The following is a 21,992-nucleotide window of genomic DNA, read 5'->3' as shown; positions in this document are numbered from 1 at the left end:
TGTTATTCAAGTGGAACAAAATCAGCCCCCAGAGAATCTTGTCATCATAATTTTTCTTTAAAAGCTAAACTTGTGCAAGAGTTGTCACAGATTGCAGATAAATCGATAATGACAAATGTTTCTCCTTAAATATCAGGATCAGACAAACAACCCTGTATCAGTCAGGTCCCAGCACCTATGGATGGGCAGAACAGTGTAAATGTGTGAGTGCACGTGTGAAGGAGTTTGGGTGTTGACCCAATGTGAGTGAGGTTGCGTGTGTATTTGTGTTTTGCTATGGCTCCCTGAGGCCTTCTCATTAGCTCCATGTTGAATCAGCTGAGCGCTGCTTTACTCCATACCGCACAGCTCAGCACGCACTGCTGAGGGAGAGAGGGAGGGAGGCTGGTGTGAAAACAACATCCTGCTTTCCTGCTCGCTTTGCTAAATGGGAAGTGTAGTTCCTCCAGACTAGTTGTAGTCCTATCAGACCAGACCAGAATGGGCCTCACATATCTGGCTCTGATTTCCAGCTAGCTCACTTTAGTAACTACCTGTACATGCGAGCAAAGGCTGGACTGAGATGTCAGAAACTTGGCTTAGATTGAAGTTGGCATTTGTTATGAAATCCTATCCCGATCATGTCAGAGGAAATAGAGGTTGTATAACTTTGCTCATTTTAATGCTTGCCTAGCCTTTTCTGTGAATGGCCCAGGTTTCACCTTTAGCCCTCACCTTCAGTGTGCCCTCCTAGCTCTTAGTCCCCGCATCATTATTGCCAGTGCAGAGGGATTTGTGTAAGCAGGCTGTGCGGTTTAGAGATTTAGCTGATGCCTTTGGGTGTTCCCTCTGTTGTTCATGCTCTAAAAAGCTCCTGTCTTCATACAAATGCTTTGATATCAAGTGAGTGTTTTTTCTTGACTATTCCACCATGGCACACATCTTGGAGGAACCAGATGTATATGTTCACCCACCTGTGTTAATGGGTGGTTATTGCTTGAATGGGCTGTGTTCAAAACGATTAATGGATGTTGGTTCACATCTGAGCTATGAGGCATTTACCCTCTTGGGAAGGTCACTGTGACTTGTTGGCCCTAATTTGGCTTTTATTTAGCTGGTACTCCCTCTCCACTCGTCCATTCAACTTGGACACATAGTGAAGGACTGAAACCTCCTAAAAGTATAAATATTACTGTCAAAAGTTCAACATAGGCTCGCTAATACGTTCTTTCCTTTAGTGGTGAGTACTCTGTCGGGTGTATCCGGGCCTGTATCTCTATTGTTTGCTGGATTGTTGTGTGTGGAAAGAAGCCATTACTGCAGAAATCCAATGCTGTTTACATTCCTCTTGCTTCTCTCCCCTCCAAAACAACGGAATCTCCCAGAAAGTTGCTCTGTCCACAAAATAATGGATACCAGACCCCAAATCCATCTACCAGTGTTGCATCCTTCATGCCTTCCAGAGAATCTTTATGCACGGTCAGTTCTGTACATGCAGTAATGGAGATTAGGTGCGTTGAAATATTGCCTGGAAAGGATTAGAGGGTTATACTAATGGGTGTGGATCTGATTAAATGGGTCCCTCATGTTTACTTTGCCTAATTAATGGAGACGTCGGAGATCAGTGCTCATAAATTAGTGCCATGTTATTCGCTTCATATTTTTGAAAAACACCAGTGGACAGTGCTGATTGCAACATCTAATGTGTGCTCAGAGGTCTTGTGTCGTGATTCAGCTGTGATCCCTTTACAGTCTGCTGTGCTGGAAAAGAAGAGCGCTGCATTGTCCTCATATAACCTGGGCCTCCTACCATTCAAACACACACTGATATAGCACTTCAGCAAGGACATCAAATCTCCCAGATACTAATCAGTGCTATGAAACTCTTAAGAAACACACTTTATATGCTGTTGTCACTGGTGTCACTGGGCACTGCTGAGGATGATGACAAAATCGGGCTGCACTAAGAATGCTACAGCTGCCATTATAGCCAGAGGTGGAAAGAGTGCTAGAATGTCCTATCTCAAGTAGAACTATTGTTACTTTGCTGATATTTTACTTAAAGGTCCCATATTCTACACTTTCCAGTGTTTTATTTTATGTCTTGAGGTCCATTAAAAGCTGTTTGTGTGGTGTCATGTACCAAAAAGACTCTCAATCCATTTTTACACGTTCATTTTCCAGCATCTCTCTGAGCCTTGCCAAGAACAGGCTGTTTCTGTTGCTGTGGCTTTAAGGCTCATTAATATTAACGACCTCTCTGTTCTGATTAGCTAACCATGAGTGAAACATGAGACACCACAGACATGGCAATTGCAGACAGTGACATGAAGAAAAACTCTCCGGTAATAAACAATGACAACCGCTCAACTGCTTTGAAAAAAACACTTTGTTAGCCTATTATTTCTTACAAAAATGATAATGAGCGAACCTTTGTGACGCCACAAAGTTACAGAAGTCCAAACGGCTCGTTTAGAGGCTCGGTTTTCTAATATGGATTGTATGGATTTCGTTGGCGACCGTGCGTTTTGATACTTTCACAGTGTTTAGATAGCATCCAACTCCTTTATAATCAAAGAGGCAAGGGAAATCCTGTTTTACACGATATGGGACCTTGACGTAAAAGTACTGGTGTAAAAATCTACTTAAGTGAAAGTAAAAAGTATCTAATTTAAAATGGACTCGGAGTAAAAGTTACTGAGTTACTTTTTAGAAAAGAGAAAATTGTTAGATGTTAGATGTGATATTTTCCATGCAATTCTAAAAGGACGAGAGTACAGAGTTCAAACTGGATTCTTGAATTGGAAAATTTTGAAATTATAAAATAAAGTGCACAAAGTAAAGCCAGATTACTGTTCTCTTCTTTGCTGACTGATTGTTCACGGTTAATGGCTTCACAATTTGTCAATGTATGATTGTCCAGTTTCTGTTGCTTATGGAGAGCCACAAAATTTGCACTCTGTACTGTATGTGATTTAAAACGTAGCCAAGTACAGTGCTTCAGTAAAAATGTACTTAAGTAAAACTAAATTTACTGACTACTAGCTACTCGATTACATTAATGTAAGGAAATGTAATTAGTTACTTCCACCATTGTTTATAGCAAATAAAGTGCAGAATTCATATCCAAAATGGTTTCATTCACACTACAGTGAAAAAAAGTTGAAATATACCATGACCCTCTATTGCCTATAGCACAGTGCAGAAGTAGAACAAGTGCTGCGTAGGATGGGAGTATTGGTCTCCGCCCCCATAACATAATGTACCCCGGAGCTTGTGGGGCACCCTGCTGCACCCTCCCCGTCTCTGCCTGGGTTCTCCCACGGCCGCTCTGCACGCCACGCATCTGCCAACAGGATGTTTTGCTCTCAGCACATGGCCCTTGTGTTTTCACTCATGTTCCTTCACAAATTCCTTTCAGCCCCAAGTATTCACATACCGAAAATGTTGTCGTGCTATTTGTGCTGGTGTTTGGTTCACGCATAGTTGCCGACTTAAGTCATTGTATTTTTTGCTGTGTGTTTAATGCTGAATTGTTTTATTTGTCCTCACGTGTCCTTAGTGTTGTCATCACACCAGAGTTTTCACTTCAATACTAGTGCTAAGTTTAATATCTGAAAATTCGATGCTGCTTCGATACCACAGCAAACAAGAAAAACCGTCAAGCAATGTGTTACCACTTGACTCGTGCAGCTTTGCAGCAGCCTTTACACAGGAGTGTTGAAATGCTGCTTGGGCGTCCATCTTTGTTGGCGCTGTAAGTGGAATGGGTTCATATTTCGCTGCTGGCACTAGTTTGTCAACCAGTTTAGGTGGACTGGGATTCAGTTCAAGATGCGGTAAACTGTTTGACGCTGTTGCCGTGTTTTCAGCCGCTAACTGCTGTAGTCCGCTGCCAAGAGCCAGGCTCTGTCTATTCCAATCCCTCTTCTTCTTCTTGTTTGAACTATTCCAGTCCTCATGTGTACGCCCTCTGGAGGTGATGCTGAAGTGGAATTTCAGCTTGCAGAACATACTTGGTGTAAGTGTCAAAAGTTCAGAAATTTCAATGTTGAATTCAGTCTTTCAGAATGGTAATGAAGTAGTATTGAAATTTTGGTTATCATGCCAACACTACCTGTGCCTCCCTGCCCAATCGGTGGTGGTTGGTGTGATTTGTACTCTCTTGCATAGCAACACAAATTCAGTAGCTGTACATCTGTCTCTTTGCCTGACAGCAACCTCACAACTTTTTTTCCCCCTTGCCTTACATGAATTTCATGCTCTTTCCAGTAAATGGTTTTTCTTTCTCTCTGTGCATAATAAGAGGGCTCCATTGGCCAGTAACTTTACAAGCCAATGACAGTTCAAATGATATGTAGGATGGATGGTGAGCGGAATCCAAAGTTCAAAGGCATATTTCGTGTGGAGGATATTTTTGGTTAATTTTAGTACTGTTGTCCTCTTGCAGTTGGGGATGTTTGTCATTAGCATTTTAATTATCCTATCTTGTACCCGGTTTTATTCCTGTCTGTTTTTCATTTGCCAGTGGCAGAGACATTCTCAGAGCGATGTACTTTTGTTTAGTTGATAAAACTGGCCTTCTGTACTAGGTAAAGTATATTAATTATTTATATCCATTTTTTGTACAGCATTCTGGATAGTTTTAGGTTCATTTTGTATTCTCTGTGCATCTATACGCCTAAAGCCTGTATAAAACGTGTCTGTCTATGAGAATAGCACATGAGAAGAGCAAGTTGTTGCAGAGTGTGTTGGATATTGCTGGACTACTTCTTGGTTGTTTTGGTTCTTAGAGGAAACACTAGCAGTAACAAGGATTTTTCGTAATCACTGATTACTCCAGGCCACCCAAGAGCTGAGCACTTCCGTCAGATCTTCATCCCTATCATTCCACCTCAAAGCTGGATGATATCAATGTCAAATCTCAGATGTAAACACTCCCACTTACTATTATCCTGATGAACCAAAGACAGTTGCCCTTGTGTGAATGTGCGCGAGGAGCATGGATCTTTCAACCTCCAATCTGAACCTTAATTATCAAGTAAAATTGGAAAGCTTGCCAAATTCACTCCAGGTAGGGCAACCTGAACCCTAACTTGACCCGTCTCCATTATCCCCCCTAAATTTAAACTGCTTCTTTTGATGTCTTCTGATTACACACACCATTTTCTTGTACACTGTGACTGAGTGCATGAGAGTGCATCGGAAAAATGTTGTATAAACACAAATTGGTGACTCCTCACAGCTGGAGAGACTACCGACATTGTTTGAGCAACTTTGTTTTTTCCCGTATGTGATGCTTTCAATCTGTTAATTTAGCTTTTCCGTGTCGTCACAACACTAGAAATAGTTTTCTTTGACGCCTCTGTGTTTCACAAAGTAGGTATTGTGAGAAAAATGAGTTTGAATGAATTCATGGTTCAGTGGAATGTCAGTCTCCAGTTATGGAGCGTATCTCCAAGTATCTTTAAAACTTTGTGGGTGACGTGTAATTGACTTTGTGGTGGTGTTGTTAAAATGCAACTGTGCAATGAGGATAAGAATGATAGAAGGTTGGTAGTTGGTGGTTGCAAACTATCTGACTGTTTCCTTACAACAATGCTGTTAAAGTAAACTCTACATTGTCCATCTGTTTCTAATACACATCCTTCTCAGGTTTCCTTTTTCCTATTCTTCTTTTTGAATGATGAGCCAATGAGAAGTCAGAATACATTCATTTTCATAGTCGTAATGGTGGGGGACCATTTAGTGTAAATTTACCGGCCTCGTTCAGCCGGCTCTCATGTCACCCAGCTGTGGCCCGGGCTTGTTTACGGGGGAGTGTGTGTAAGTACGAACATGTGTTAAGTGCTCATGATGTAGGCATTACTGCATCGCCGAAGGCTATAATGTCTAGTCTGGTTGAAAAGGAAACCATGTTTAGCGAGGGTCATTCATTTGCTTTGTTTGTGGTTTGAAATATGGTGCTGATGGGGAAAGTCATAACAATGATTTTCACACCCAGGTTTCACATGGTGGTCATCATACTGAACAGTGTGCAGTGTGGACGGTATGTGGTATGAGGGGAACGGACTTCAGGTGTTTACATAAATTTAACATTGAATAATAGCAATAAATAAGTAGTAAATATTTGTTTTCCAGTGTCCCGCAGAAGCCTCATTTCTCCAGAAAAGCCAACTTTTGAGGAATTGAAATTTCCCATTGTCGTAATGATTTGGTTTGCACCCACGGCCTTGAGACATTTTCATTCTGTAGGAGACGATGTCAACTATCAGTTAAAAAAAGTACTGATAAGAAGATTCTGGAGTACATCAACATAGGCTTGTCTATCTAGTTCAAAACATCCCTGCTTCCCTGAACTCTGATGACAAGTATTCTGCTGATACGAGGAATGTTCTGTATTTCTACTTCACAGTGCGGTCGCAAAGAATATTATTTTGCAGTATGTTTATATCGATTTCAGCCAAAACTAATGTTTCCACCCACCAATTAAAGCTCATTAATCACTCGTAAATGCGATATATCTCAGCCGTATATTCTGAAATAAATGTGTTGTTCTCTGCAGTTGAAACGTAGCAGGACTTTTGGTCTACTTTATCATAACATCATTCTTGTCATTACACCAAGGCCAGTATTTATGACTGTATAACCCACACTAACTCCACTCCTGTTCCTGACCCAGATTTGCATAGACAGCAGTGAATCCATCTTGAAAACACACTGCCTGAAATGCATCATTACCCTCCCTGTACTCTCGTCCCAAATGGCAGATGAACATGAGAATTCTCCTTGGACAGCAGATATGTATTTTGCATTAACAGAGCGGCCGCGGTCTGAAGGACTTGCAGATGTGTTGGAGAGACTAAAGACTTGACTTGCTTTGGTGGTTAGCCCACAGTCCCTATCCAGCTTACTGTATCAGATGAGGGAGTTTCTTGGTATTCTGCTTGGAAAACTACTTTTAACCAGTGGGACTCTCCTGAATGCTGGTTTGTGTACAGGTGACTTTAGGGCAATTATGCAATTCTACTCTATGTATTTCATATGGTCTCGAAGGCTTACATACTGACAGACTCATTTCAAAAGTGTGAAAAGCCTTTTCAACAAGTGTGAAAACGACACCCGTGGACCCAATTGTGGTATGACTTCCACCGTTAACAGCTACTGTAAGAAATGCCAAAATATTTTCACTGAATCCATCAATTTGTTACACGGAAGCTGTATCCAATCATTGGGATTATAGAAAATTACTTGGAACATTTTATTCCAAATCTGAAAATGATAATATCAGTAGCAGCGCCAAGCACAATACCCAAAGAAATGGAGATCCACCGAAAACCCTGGTCTGAGTGAAGATACCCTAACATTTCTAGGACACTGGATAAGCCGAGCGTGATTTGGCTCCGCTGAGGTTACATTGTGTATTCAACATTGAGTGGCTCCGTGTGGTTTCATGAATTATTTTCCCTCTCTCTCTCTGTCTCTCTCTAGCTGCCTCTGAAGGGAGAGTCAACGGTGGGGAGGATTTCTTTCAGAAGGTGAGTGTGTAGTCTGCACTTGGGTTATGTTTGCATTGTCTTTGGGTGATGTTCAAGCCCGCTGAGGAACGCTCGTCTCCTGGTAACGGTAAGGGAGCAGATGTCAGGTGCTTCTCCAGTCGGGCCTAATTACAGATCAAAACGAGGAAAAACAATGGAACGAAACTGATGTTAAATCATTCCAGGGCTCTGATCCTAAAATACAGCTGACACAACACTTCTCCAGCTTAGAGTATATAGGACCAGTGGAGATCTACTGTACAGTTAAACATGAGTTTTCTAGTGAAAGTTTAAATGTAGGCTTGATGTGGCAAGCACTGCCTCATTGACTATTGCTGATCACTAACATAATCAGGACTGACTGGTCTCAAGTCTCATAATCTACAGTGGATTTTTTTTTTTAACTTTTCTGTCCAATTAAAGTCTCCCTGTCTCTAACATTTAAATCAAGTCTGAATATCTACAAATTCAGCTACAGAGGCCTCGTGTTTGATTTCTGCAAGTAAGGCATCCACAATTATTTTTTGTTTTGTGCTGTAAAATTTGGTACATGTACTTCTAGTGCTATTAGATAGAGGAAAAAACAGAAACAATAGTTGAGAGTGTATATGTCTATTAACTGGCAAACAAAATGGCCTGGTCCGCTCCATTTGTTTAATTTGAACCTTAAATACTACTTGTTGACTTCAGTGGACGGTGTATATATGTGTGTGCGTGTGCTCACATGCACATGCTCTTTAAAATGGGCCGTTCACATATTGCTCATATTGCTGGGTTGAGAATTTACACAAGAGATGCATTAGGTCTATTAAGATCGTGCCAGATTTGAATTTGCAGTGCTGCCAGTAAATGAAGGCCAAGGTATGGAAATCAATCAAGATAAGAATATGATTGCTTTCTTTTTCATTTTTTTTGTCATGTAATCAAAGACATAGTTTCCTGTAAGTCGTCATTGAATTTTGTGATCAGTTACTGCATAGGAACCCTGTTAATTATGTGAAACTCCCTAAGTATCTGAGTTCATTTGTTCCCGTTTAAAGTCCAGTTTCCTGAATATGTTAAACTCCCTCTATAGTATGTTAATGGGCTGTAATGAACCAAATGATGGACAGTGGTTTGTTTTAGCATTCCTCCTTTGTCTATTTTCCGTGTCTGGTTTTGGAGGTTAGGAAGTTGAGTTAAATGTCAAAGAGGGAGGCAATTTAACTGTCCCCGAAGCAGTTTTCAAAAACCAAGTAATGCAAACCAGGCGCCATAAGATTCCCCTCCATGGAATTTTAACATGGACTCTAGATATATTTTGTCTCTGCCTCTTGCTTTGGCTTGAACAGTGGTGTTTAATGTTCAAGATATCGACTGTACATATCTAGCTCATTCCACAAAGCTAATCTGACAAATTGCGCTTGTTAGTGCCTTGGCTGTGCCAGTCATGGTTTTAAAGACTCTGGCTTGGACACTTTCGCAGCTCTTTCAACAGACGGTGGTTACTAAAGGTTCAATTGTCAATAATTAGAAATTAGTGTGCAGCTGTTTGGGTTGGCAAGCTGGGGGGAGCAGCAAAGGAGGAGCACTGAAGTCATGTTTTTATTGCAGAATTTCCGTTTGGATAACTCTGTATAGTTTCCCTCTGATAGCGTGATCACCATATATGCCCAATTAAAGTCAGGAAAATAAACACTGCTTTGGGATCTGGAACGGTATTGTTGAAACAAAATGGATGAGGTGTGTGGATTACCTTGAAGTTGATGAAAATGGAAACTCTTAGCTGGACTGCTTCCTGCCCTTCCAACACGCCCATATACCACACACACTTAGTGAGACTAATAAATTACGTGCACAGCGAGTTACCCACTCCCTCCCTCACATAAGGAAGCACATGGTCATTTGTTCAAACACTCTAACATACTAGTCCTTCAGAGTGAGATTTGCAGAGCACTCTGTCCCAGGTTTGGTCTCTGTGGTTGATCAACCCCTCTTACTCACTGTCTGTTGGACTTCCTTTGAGTCCAGAGCAGCATTTTATAATAGAGAGTAGGCAGTCCAATCTCCCTGTTTAGTACTTTATTTAGTGGAAGAAAAAATAGAGAAGATTGCAGACAAAGTGGGACCACAGAGGAGTGCTGCAGCTGGGAAACAAACCATGCAGCTCACTCTTGCTCCATGTCCCCTTCTGTCCTCCATCTTTCTCTCTGTTTTACTCTCTAGTCTCTGCCTCATGTTTTTTCCCTACTGCTCCTCCCTCCTAACTCCTACTCCCTCCTGCTGTTTTCTTGTTGCTTCCTCTTTGCAGTCTGTTAAACCATTGATGTACCATTGCTATCAGTCTGGTGGAACAAGGGGATTTCTCTGCATGTGGAGTACTTGATTGTTTAACAACAAAAACCGTGCACCATTGAAGAGTTCAACGCATTTTTGTGCAGTGAAACGTTTGGACTGTGAACTGTTGGAGTGTCAAAGCATGGCGCAGACCATTAAACCTTTTGGAGAGCTGTGGAGAAGTTGAGCCATGGGACTTTGAAGAGCTGAGAAGCTGGACCGGCTGAGCCGATAGCTGTGAACCACAGAAGAGCTTGGAGTGGATTTAAGTTGAGAGATGCCTTTGAGTCCCCAGCCAGTTCATCCCTCATCCCCCTTCCATGTCTCCTTCCCAGGAGTTGTGGTTCTGTATATAATGCCAGGCATGATATACAAGTGCTGTTGTATTCAGATCTCAGACCAGACATAATCCATTTCATTAGTTTTGTAGCACTGAAGCATCTTGTACTTTTTTTTCGCGCTGACATAGGGCAAAAAATAATGATATGTGTGGTTGGCAGAAAATCATCAGATGTTGAAATGAGAAAGCTAGTATGAATGCCATCACAACAAAATATATAAAGACATGTTTGGTGGTTGTAAAGCAACTTAAATTGGTTTCTTTTGTTCCATCCCTTGAAGCATATTTCCCCTTGATGCATTTCAACAGTAGGATGTTTTTGCGAAAGTGCCCTCTTTGTAATGTGGGCTACTCTTTCAAAACCATGCATATGTTTAGCTTAGCCTTAAGGTAGAGGTCTTAGCCCCAAATGTAATGGGGCTTGTGGTGCGAGTTAGCACTCGGATTGTTAACATGCACTCAGTTGAGACTGCAGAGTCTCGTGGGGATGGTCCAGCTTAGGCTGTCGGCTTCAAGCTCTGCTGTTTCTTCACAGTCAATCTCTTAACTCTACTCACAACCCCTTTACACCCCCCAACAACCCTCTCTGTCTCCCTCACTCACTCACACACACACACACACACACACACACACAGACAGACACGCACATTCCAGCTGAATCAACAGCTGCACCATTGCAGAACAGGGCAGGAAACAGGTCTTGCTCCTGCCATGTTGATTGCTGGTGTGCCACACACACACACACACACACACACACACGTATGCACACAGTCACGTGTGTCAAGCATATGTGCCGTTCTTCATGACATTGCCTTAACGATATCCTGTTTGATTCGTTTTACAACTCTGCGCACGTCTACCTGCAGCAGCAGCAACAAACCTCTAAGAACCAATCATCATCTCAAGGCCGAGCCATGAAACTGATCACAACCATCGTCCTACATATATATGCATTTATTCCTTTCAGAAAGGGTGTGGTGGCAGAGAGAAGAAAGGCTGGAACATTAAATGTATAGGTAACCTAATTTGTGCAAATATCTTGACCCATTTGAGAGGTATTTGCTGGCCCCTTCATAAAAATAAACGCCATCCACCCTTTAAAATGGTGTGTGGTCTGTCAGAAATCACTCCCATCTGCAGGAGCCTGCCAAGAACAGCAATGCTGGACAGGAAACAAGTTCCTCTGAACAAGACCCTATAGAGAAAAAATTGATAGGGTAAAAGGAATTGAATAGGCTGTAAAATTTGGACTTTTTTTGGGATTTACCTCTATCAATATACGGTTGTCATTTTTATCATAAGCTCCATTGTTTCACCAGACTTTAATGGGTTTCTGCTCTGCTTTGTATTAACAGTGTTTCCATATACCTGCTGGGATAGGACTGATGGGACATTTCCTGATGAGGTCTAGCATTTTGTATTTACATATATTGCAGTAGATTTGTTTTTGAATGATTTTTTCTTTTTTATGAGGTTTGCAATCACTCATCTGCCAGTCGCTCTCAAATTGCCACAGTCATTTTAACCACCTCTGAGAGTTTGAGGCAGTGTTAAATTCCTTTCGCCAGGATAAAGTTTTTCTGGTAGAGGTTGAGGTGAACGCCTTTGTGACAAAAAGCAGAAACCTCTGTTATTGGCCCATGAGACTGATTTAAAAATGAAACCAAAAAAAAAAAGGGAAGGTGAAAGACAGAATTTAAAGGAATTTCTGTGCATCACCAGGAACAGAATGTCCTAGAAACTTGTTCTTGAATCGTCCAGCTGATGAAGTGAATGTGTGACTTTTGTTGATGGAGGAAAAATTGCATTTAGCTGCAGGGGTCATTGTGATAAATTGTGCTTTCTCATATATACTATGACAGAAAGATTGTAGATGGGAAGACAGTGGGAAGGTAACATGCTGTAGATTACAGTTCTCTTGTCCAGGGCTCAAACAGAACAGAACATTTCATTGTGTGGAAAGCCAGACTGGTAGAATAGACTTCTAATATTATTGCAATTCTTGTAATATTACTGCAGAGAGGAGGATGGGGAGATTTCCAGTGGAAGGAAGGAGGGTCTAAGTTAATGGGAGAACATTGGTATGCTGGAAGCTAAAGCTGGAATCATTTTCACCTTAGTCACAGTTAATGATACCAGTGAACAGTTCCATACAAAAATATTTTACTCTTTAAATGAAGTCTGAGTGAAAGGTAGTCTGAAAGCGTTTTGATTTTCATTGCACAGAAAAAATACTTTCCTCTTGGTTCTGTGCTTCACTCAGTAGAAACAGCGCCACAGCCAAGAGATTTCATGAGAGTGACTGCTTGGAAGGATGTTTCTCTGCCATTAGAGAATGATAGTATCCAAAGACATGCAGCATGGGCCAAGAGCATAAGAGAGAGAAAGGAAAAATGTAACTCAACATCAACAAGACACATTTGTTGTACAAATGTGTCTTGCAATGGTCTTTTGGCTTACAACGATCTGCTTTTATGAGTTTTTGTGAGGAATGCAGAATCCTATTTTGTTTAAGGACTAACTTGTCTTTGTAGGAAGAGCTTTTAATTTTTGCTGTGAATTTACAGCATAGCAAAAACAAAATGGTCTCACAGCTGGCTTTGATAAAATCAGTGCAGTTGCTTTTGAGCAAAATGATGTTTCTGCCTTCAAGTGTTTTTAAATGTATTTTATTTTGGTTTGCTAATGGCAGAGTAGTGGTCTAGGCACCCCATTCTGTCACTTGCCTAGGCCGTCCATATTTATATCTGATTATAGCATGTTGTAGAAAACCAGTGAGGCTTGAAGGGGCTTCCACTCAACCATCATGGACTCCCGAGTGTGTTAACTGCAGAAAGAGAGCGGCACAGATCAGGCCTTCCAAACATCTCTCTGCTCTACAGGTGTGTGAGACAGGCAGAGGACAAGCTGTCAGAACCTGTTGTAGAGGAGGCCAAACAGACCTGGCTACTTCCAGAGTGGCATATGGAGGAATTTAGGCATTTCCCTTTGTGATTTATGCACCGATTCCCCCAAGAATCCAGGGTGTTGTCCTTTATTAATGTTTTTCTTTTCGTTTCATAGTGCAGCCAATACTAATAGTAATGCGAAAGTATTTTAATAGAGTTGTAAAAGTCAAATGCAGTAATAATAATAATCCGAACATCTCATTTTTGCAGAGAAAGCTGATTGCACTTAATGCAGCTCTCTCTGCCTTTTCAGTTAAATGTGTCTCCTTGCATAACACACTGGACCACCGGTGAAACCTAAGCGGCGGCTGCAGCTCGTATAATGGGTCGATGCAGTCCTCGGGTGCTAGCTCACGTGGCTGAGGCCGCCACAGCTCCGTTCCTTCTCTGCCCCGAAAACACGAACCCCTGGAACGCATTAAAACAAACAAAGACGACAGGACCTTTCTGAAAACAAGGGAAGTGCAGGACGAGGACAGGTCCATCAGGAGAGTTAGTGCCCCCCCCCCTCTCCCCCCGACTAACTCTTGGGTTGTTTGGAATGTTTTTTTCTCTTGTGTTTTTCCACTAACATGAACCAGTAGTGATGGCAGGCATTTCTTAGGTTGGTTGGTCTGGTTGATTACTAGCCAGGAAGCCAGAGAGGTGAGCTTCCTCATGGTGAAGAGGAGGAGCAGGAGGTTGTGTAACAGAATCCCCTGATTAGAACGACCTCTTGGACCAGCGCTTCAATCTAGCATTTTTTTTATTATTTTTTTTGTACTACCAGCGCCACCCCTTTTCACATGCGTGCATATGCTCCTGGTTACGATGAGTAGACTTGTCAAAGGACTCGCACATAGATTGTTGTTGACACTTTTCACGTGTGCCAAAGCCAAGTGCACTCGATGGATTTTTCTGCGTTTTTTTTTCAGGGAGGGGGCGGGGGTGTCGAGCAAAAATGATACAGTGTCTGGAAATATTTATATCAGAAGGCATATTTAAACTGGAATGAAACACTTTTCAACTCCTTTGACTTCTCTGGATCCAATAGTAATAATAATGTAAGGAAGACTTTTTTTTTCTCCCCTTTCAGTGTGTAAGGCCTTTCTGTCTAATTACTGATGGCAAAGACCGTGTTTCATATGTGCTCTCCAACGTCAGCACGGCGAAACGAGTTTCGGTGTGCTAGTAGAAGCAATGAAGCATTGTCCACAGTTCAGACCTAGCCAAAGCCACAGTCACACACAGAAGGAACACTGCAAGGCTGTTAGTAATACTGACCAGTAGCTAACTCTCAAAGAACATCCAATTCATGTCATACTGCTGTACTACATTGTTTGGGTGTGTGAAATATCCCATGGCTGCTGTGACACCTGTGCTGCATTTATGACTTTATTTTGTGCGAGAGGCAGCTTAGCTTTACAATGAAATAAAGTTTATAGATGATAAAACATGTACTGTACATATTTAACACTATGTTGCAGGAACAATTTTCAAGTTGAAATATTTAATGTGTTAAAATAACATGTGTTGTTATTCCCTCTGACAAGTGTGACCCCTCTCTGTTCCAGGTCATGGATGAGACCAAAACACAGATAGCCTGGCCTTCTAAACTGAAGATCGGAGCCAAGTCTAAAAAAGGTGACCCATCTTTTCTCTCTAATGCCCAGATGATTCTCCTGCTGGACCCATGCACTGCTGCTTCCATTGCTTTTGCCTTGTGTGGTTTGAGTATTTGATGAATGCTGGACCAAGAGCATGTATAAGTCTGATTTCAAATAAGCAGACCGAATGTATGATGCACCAAATGCATCATTTTTTTATAAGCTCTACCTCCAGCAAATAAGCTTCCATAGTTTTCCTTAAGCTCTTGACTCCAATGCTCCTCACTTCATTTCACAGAAATGCAGTGCACACAAGTAATTTGGTTTGTGACAATGTGTGGCGGTAACACCAAACTAAATGCTAAACTGAATTTAATGTGTGAATCTCCAATAACAACTCAGTTGCGTTGTTTCCCCCCTCTTAAGTCAGGTTAATGATTAAGAGCCGGTGTTGTTTTAACCAGAAGAATGTTCTCAGGAAAGTCATTAGACTCAGCCAGACAAGAGAGAAGTATTTCAAGGTTGCGTTAGCGTTCATTGTTCAAACTTTAATTGGAAGGTTTGAAAAGATGAAAGCTTGCATGTTTTCCATTCCTCACTGGTCAGTAATTTCATCTGCACTAAAAAAATTGTGATTTTCTTCGGGGGTGGAGGGGTGGGAGTTTATGCATTTAATGGCCAAGTTGTTCCAGCGCTCTGTTGCCAATAAAACATTATCACGGCTATTTAAAGCTCTTCCGGGGGGTGGGGGGTGGGGGTGGGGGTGTGGGTGGGGGGGGTTAGTTGTAGCTGTGCCCACTTTGTTGTCCCCAGGAGAATCGCCAGTGTGCGTCTTCGAGCCAGATGTGGAATCCAGTGACATTATGTAACTTCCTCAGTCCGTACCGCAAATGTTGACAAGGTTACATCAGAATCTTTTTCAATAGCCTTCCTCAACAAATTAATCAACGGTTGGTCCTGCCCATCCCATTCAGACAACCAGTCATTCACGTCAAGTATTAGTTCATTCACAAAACCTGCGCCCTCCATCGGGGAGTGATGTTCTGTGTGTGCAGTGAGACTGTTTAATATTCTGACCCATGATTTGTTGGCTGTCAGACTTTCTCTGTGTTGCGTAAACCGAGAGCAGAGGGGGAAGAATGTTGGCTAATCACTCGCAGTTATCTTATGAGCGAATGCATGTGTTGCATTTTTGTGTTCGTCGGAGACGAGACACATGTGGGCCTGACCATGTGTTCTAACAACCTGGGGTCACGGGAGGGAGCGAGGGGAGGAGGGTGGGAAAGAGAAAGAGAACGAGATGGCAGGAAAGAACATCTTCTACCTCCTTACAGAGTAATCAGCCTTGACTTTTACAGAGAACGACTGAAGACGCTACACCTGGGGGTAAAACCTCAAGGAAGCCATCAGGAAAATTACTAGAATCAATGTTGACAGAGATCCACATTCCATTCTTCCTTCATCACTCATACACTTGATATCGCCAACACAAAGCCACAGCTAGTTTTCGCCGCCGCCATCACCTGCCCTTGAAATAGCCAGTGACGTAGTTGTTTTCTTGGCGGGGAGGGGGGGGGGGGGGGGTAATGGATTATTTTGAGTTATCTTATGTAATCTTGAATGTTGGGTGTTATTTTGCCTTGTTTTCCCGGTATCTTACATTAGCGTTTTGTTTCCTGAGCTGTCTAGGATCAGTTACGCCCGGCAGGATAGCGGCAGGTGTGAGGGGTTTGTATGTATTGTAACCTCTCTCCATACTGGCCCACACTCCATCAAAATGCCAGCTCCTCTATTGCATATATCACCCTCAGCTAGCTATCGCTGCCACCTGCACAAGTGTGATAAGGCCAGTTGTTAGCCTCCGGAGCAAGCCATCATCAATACACTGTCAGTGATTTATTACAGAGGAGCCGTACCGCTGATGCACAAGCCAGGTTTGTGTTACATCTTCGGAATAAACTATGAAATGGAATGATGAATACTATTTCCCAGTGGCACTGCGACTTTTATCAGATGAAATGTTTTATTGCTAAAGGTATTTTTTTCCTTTTCTGACTACTCCACTATAGCGTTGACTGATTGTTTGATTAAATGTAGCCGAATCAATGTATTGATCGCCTTAAGGCCTCTATTAAGCGGTGATGCTTTAATTGAATGTGATAAATTCCTTAATGCCACTCACAATTGCCAGTTGTCTGTTTCAACATTTCCACAGATGTTTTGAATGAGAATCGCCTAGCCAAAAGGACTTAATCCCCTTCATTTGTGTGGTATTTTCGGATGTAAGCCCTAGCTGGAAAAATGCTTTAGCTTTGCCAGTACAGAGACGAGGGTCAAAAGGTTCTTTTTCTGTCAAGTGAAACTACCAAGCCGTGCGACTGAAAGCGCTCACATTTTGCAGCTGCATGTCTACCTTGTTATTGTTTGTTTTTATAGGTGTTGCATGTGCCAAATTAAGACTTGAGGTGTACAGTTTTTTTATTCCACAATCAATCATCAAACAAGAGCACGCAGCACACTCCACTTCAAAAATGCGGGGGTGTTCTACATCACGACTGCAACACTCGTTTAGGCCGGCTAATGTTTGCCAGATGTGCTGTGCAGGTTAGAGCGAGGGCAGTGGAAGGACCAAACGCCCCCTACTGGACGCAGAGGGTGCTGCAGGCGGAAGTGGAGGACTTTCTATTGTCCTCAGCAACAGCTGTATGTTTGGAAAATTTCCTGGAACAAGAGCCTGTGAAGGGTCCCTGGCCGCTCTCGCTGTTCTTTTTCCTTTGTTTTCCTGTCTCGGACGGCGCCGCCCCTCTTGTGATGCAACTCAGTTTGGATTAGGGAGGGATTTTTTAGAGATTTGTTTTGTTTAGGTTCTTGCCATTCTAAGGACTGCTGTTCTCCCCCCCCCCCCCCCATGTGATCTTGCATCTCTCATAGTGTACTGAGGCTGCCTGGCCCCGTGTCGCCCTCTGTGGCTCCCACAGTCCCCTCCGCTCATAAAACACAGAGCTAAGGCTCCCTAAGATACTTCCCAGCAACGAGATTCCACATCCTAGCCAAGCCATCTCACTCTGCTCTCTGAAGGAGAATAACTTGGATCATGCACTGCCCTTGCTGCTCTGTCAAGAGTATCTTGGTTTGGTTTCTGTGAGTGAATCTTTGATGTGGGTAGTGGCAGATGACACAATGAAAAACTTTTATAAATTGAGGCCTTCGCTCATCACAAATGGGATCTAGCTATTTTTTTCCTTGCTGTTTTCATTTTGCACTGGCCTTTGCACTCCCAAGCTCCCAAAAAGCCCAAACAGGCAACAATGGGGTTCTCTGAGGTCCCAGTGACCCAGTGAAACAATAAATCCGTTTCTGTGAGTCCCGTCCGAAGGCTATACTGTAAATCTGAGATGCTCAGTGTGTGTGTGTTGGGAGGGGTATTCCTGGAAGGGGGCTTAGCCGACTTCCTGCCACTCAGCAGAGTTAACACGGGGGCGACGGACTGTGGATGTGTATGAGTGCATGTGAACGTGCACACTTGGATATGTGCGCATGTGGATGTGTCTGTGTGTTTTCACATTAGTGTTCTCCGGGGGCCTGGCGTGCGGCAGAGCCAGATGTAGGCTTACCCAACGCTATACAGACACAAGCGTTAGCCTTGGATGGTTTAGGTATGCAGTGTTTGGTTATTTTAGCGGCGGTATTTCGTGGCGAAGGAGGTCTCTGAAAGTACAGTTTACTCAAACTATTAGTACCTTTACTCACATGATCTTCTGTGTGCCCACTCGATATATTTACACAGCAAAGTAGGATATCGCAGTTTCAATTGCAAAGTGGTATCTAGTTATTTAGGTAATTTTTATTTGTAATTCTTGCACTGCAGGAGACGGCATTGGTTCTACACTGAATGTACAAAATGTTAGGGACATATTCCTGATATGGAGTTGCAGCCCCTTTTGCACAATCCTCATCTCAATTGTTTCAAAGCGTAAAAATCCTTTTCTAACTCATCTGCTGCCCTTCATCTAAATCTCCTCCTTCGTGACTGGTCTAGATTTAATAAAGAAAATCAATAAAGGATAATGGCTTTTGCCTGGACTCACCTCATCAGTGCACTTCATGAAAAGAGCAAGTGTCCGTAATAGTTTGTACATTCAGTTTATGTGTGACGGCAGGAAAAGGAGAGCATACACACGCACACACAGGCAGGCTGACTTGCGCACACACACACACACACACATTTTGAGAAAGAGGTTGAAAAACGGGCAGAGTTCTTGTTACATCCTTTGCAGTGATTTGACAGAATGAGGTTCTGGGGAATGAAGTGACGCACATGTGACTGTCTCCAGCTTCTACTGAGGCTAATTCATTGCAGAACAATTATCCGAAGCTGTTTTCAACCCAAAGCGCTTCTGTGTGCTCTATTGACTGACTGTCTGTCTGAATATAACCCACCACCCCCCCACCGATTGGTTTCTTGCCGACTTTAATGGGAGTCGGCAGATTTCAAAGCGGCAATTACTGTCGCGGTGCGTTCTATGATGTACCGCAATTTGTTGACAAATGCAGACTGTGTCATGTTTGGTTAAACGGGTTTAACTTCTGTCCCACTTCTTCCACATCCTGCCTCTGCCCTTCATTCTCTCTCATTTACTCACTCTCTCACACGCATATATACATGCGCACACACCTTGGGACGCGTTGTCACTCTCACTTTTAATCTCATCCCTGTTCCTTTTCCCCCTGTCATTTCCCTGCAGATCCACACATCAAGGTGTGTGGGAAGAGGGAGAACGTGAGGGAAGCCAAAGACAGAATCATGTCCGTCCTCGACACAAAGGTACAGTTAAGCGTCTTGTTTTTAATCACTGTAAAGATGGACTTCAATTAGGGTGTGTGTGTGTGTGTGTGTGCATGCAATTCTCTCTCTTTGTGTGTGTGTGTCTATCTGTCCTGCTCTCCCTTTTTTTAATCGCTGTAAAGATGGAGTTCAGTCAGGATGTGTGTGTAATTCTCTCTTTCTGTGTGTGTGTGTGTGTGTGTGTGTGTGTGTGTGTGTGTCTATCTGTCCTGCTCTCCCTTTTTCTCCCACTGTCAGAATTTATTTCGCTGCCCTTCTCCCGCAGTCCAAATGACAGATTGCACACAGCGGTGTGGTACAAGTTGGCACTCATCTAGCCAGATATTCACATTTTGAGTTTGTAGTGGTTTTGCAGTGTGCATGCAGGCTTCATCTCCATGGCAACAGAGAAATCACGTACCTGGCCGAGTGCATTGTAGCACCCCCTGCGGGCAGCCAATCATCCATGCACTCGAACAACAGCCACACACAAGGCACACACGATTGGCTTCGGTTATTGCATTTTTCATTAAGGTTTTGTCACAAAAAGAACTCTTCTGGGAAATATATCAATAGAATTGTTTAATTAAGCTTTTTTCAAATGTAGCAATGGTTAGCTTCATGTGTTTCTGCTCATCTGCTTCTCTTTTCTAAATAATTATAACATCTGAAGGGGTTTATGGGGTGTATTATTGGTCATGGGCCTTGTGACTCTCCAGATGGAGCGAAGGGAGCTGATGCTGCATTGGCTTTTCAGTGAAGCAGCGTTTGTAGCCAGAGGAGCAGTGTGAGAACCAGGGGGGTAGAAGGAGAGAGCAACGTCTTGGCGCTCTTCATAGTTTGTTTACTCGTAAAAATGCCACACAGCCATAAAAACAGACATGTTTGTTGATTTGTTGACTGATGATGACGGTTATCTGGTGAGTTTTATGAGCTACGGCAGTGTTGGCTGCACTACTATATGCCTTAATAATATGCTATAGATGGCCGACGCCACAGTGTGCACCAGGCATACACACAGTCATCTGGGGAATAAGTTAGAGCTACAGCAACATTTTTAACAGTGCCACCTGGAATGAATGCAGTGGATGAAGTCTTGTTTGTGAAGTTTGATATTCCTTCTTATTAGTCAGACATTCTGTGTCACTGCCATTAGTTCAACCACAGCACAATTTTGTAGCTTTCTTTAACAGATAGTTATTCTAACATATGCCGTTTGGTGGACACTTTCACCCAGAGCTCCTTATAGTATCATGACTAACATTTTCATCATACATTTGTAGTGTTAAGTGTCAACTCACAGAGCTGCTATTGTTATTGTTAATCATCCTTTCACCCCCCCACCCCCACCCCTCTCTCTCGCGCTCAGCAGAGCAACAGGGTAACTCTGAAGATGGACGTTTCGCACACGGAGCACTCCCACGTCATCGGTAAAGGGGGCAACAACATCAAGAAAGTGATGGAGGAGACGGGCTGCCACATCCACTTCCCTGACTCCAACAGGAACAACCAGGCAGAGAAAAGCAACCAGGTGTGTGAGGCCACAGCGTGTATTTACTCTGTACAGTCACACTCCTGCATAAGAGAGAGAGCTGTGGAGGATGCTGTTTAATTGCTGGCTGATCAAAGACTTTGCTTTAGCGAAGATTTTGCTTTAATCTCCTGAATCACAACATTGGACCGTTGCTATGTGTTGAGAGCAAGTGTACTGGGATTTGCTGCCTTGGATGTTTGCTAAACTCATCCCTCGACGATTAAAGAGTTTTCTCAGTCTTAAACTCAGCTTATTTTGGTTTCCAAACTACTTCAATTGGACCGGTCCCTTTTTGATCTGGTATGCAGCCCATCCAGTCCATTTACTATCTGTCAGAGGGGCTCGGACTAGGCAGCTTGCAGAGAGCTGGTACAGTTGACTGTTTTGATTGGCCGACCCACAGGAAGCTGGTGTGTTTGGGCTGGACTGACTAGAAGAGCAGTAGGATTCTGCTGTAATTACCATTAAACTGTAGTCTGAAGGGTTCAGGGGAGCAGAGGAGCCAGGCGCTGCATTAGTGGACTTGGCTATGCCAGGTGCTCCACGATGCACCTGTGTATGGAAATACTCACAAGTTAATTTAGCTGGAGCTGGTAGGGATTCAGTGTGTTGCTCAAAGATACTTCAGTAGGTCAGATGCTTGCTGACGTGGGGCTTGAACCCGGGTCCTTTGGTTGAAGGGAGGTCTTGCTACTTACTACAGCACCCTGCTCTGTGTGTGTGTGTGTTCATGTGGAAGTAATGGAGGCCCTGAGATGAACCAGATGGACCTACCCTGAGTTTTTTTGTATTTTTTATTTATTTTTTTTTATACCAGCTGGTCCCAAAAAACAGGGCTTGATGTGTTCTGGAGCACTTATTGGCTTTAGCGATGACACTGTGGGCCAATTCATGGTTTGCTCCATTATGGTGAGCAGTTGCCGATG

The 21,992-nt window shown here is 42.9% G+C and overlaps 1 protein-coding gene across 2 annotated transcripts in view; it reads left to right on the top strand.

The window, feature by feature from the left end:
* bicc1a (BicC family RNA binding protein 1a) overlaps nt 1-21,992 on the top strand; it is a 55,558-nt gene that overhangs the window by 10,006 nt on the left and 23,560 nt on the right. For both annotated transcript variants that reach the window (XM_071909994.2, XM_078288728.1), the window contains exons 2-5: nt 7,471-7,517; nt 14,675-14,744; nt 19,453-19,532; nt 20,905-21,063. In XM_071909994.2, the coding sequence (XP_071766095.1) occupies nt 7,471-7,517; nt 14,675-14,744; nt 19,453-19,532; nt 20,905-21,063 (356 nt within the window). The remainder of the gene's footprint in view (nt 1-7,470; nt 7,518-14,674; nt 14,745-19,452; nt 19,533-20,904; nt 21,064-21,992) is intronic.

This window comes from Centroberyx gerrardi, chromosome 15, assembly GCF_048128805.1.
Source record: "Centroberyx gerrardi isolate f3 chromosome 15, fCenGer3.hap1.cur.20231027, whole genome shotgun sequence".
In the NCBI taxonomy this organism is placed as follows: domain Eukaryota; kingdom Metazoa; phylum Chordata; class Actinopteri; order Beryciformes; family Berycidae; genus Centroberyx; species Centroberyx gerrardi.
The sequence above is the reverse complement of the archived record's forward strand: the minus strand, read 5'-3'. Positions and strand labels throughout refer to the sequence as shown.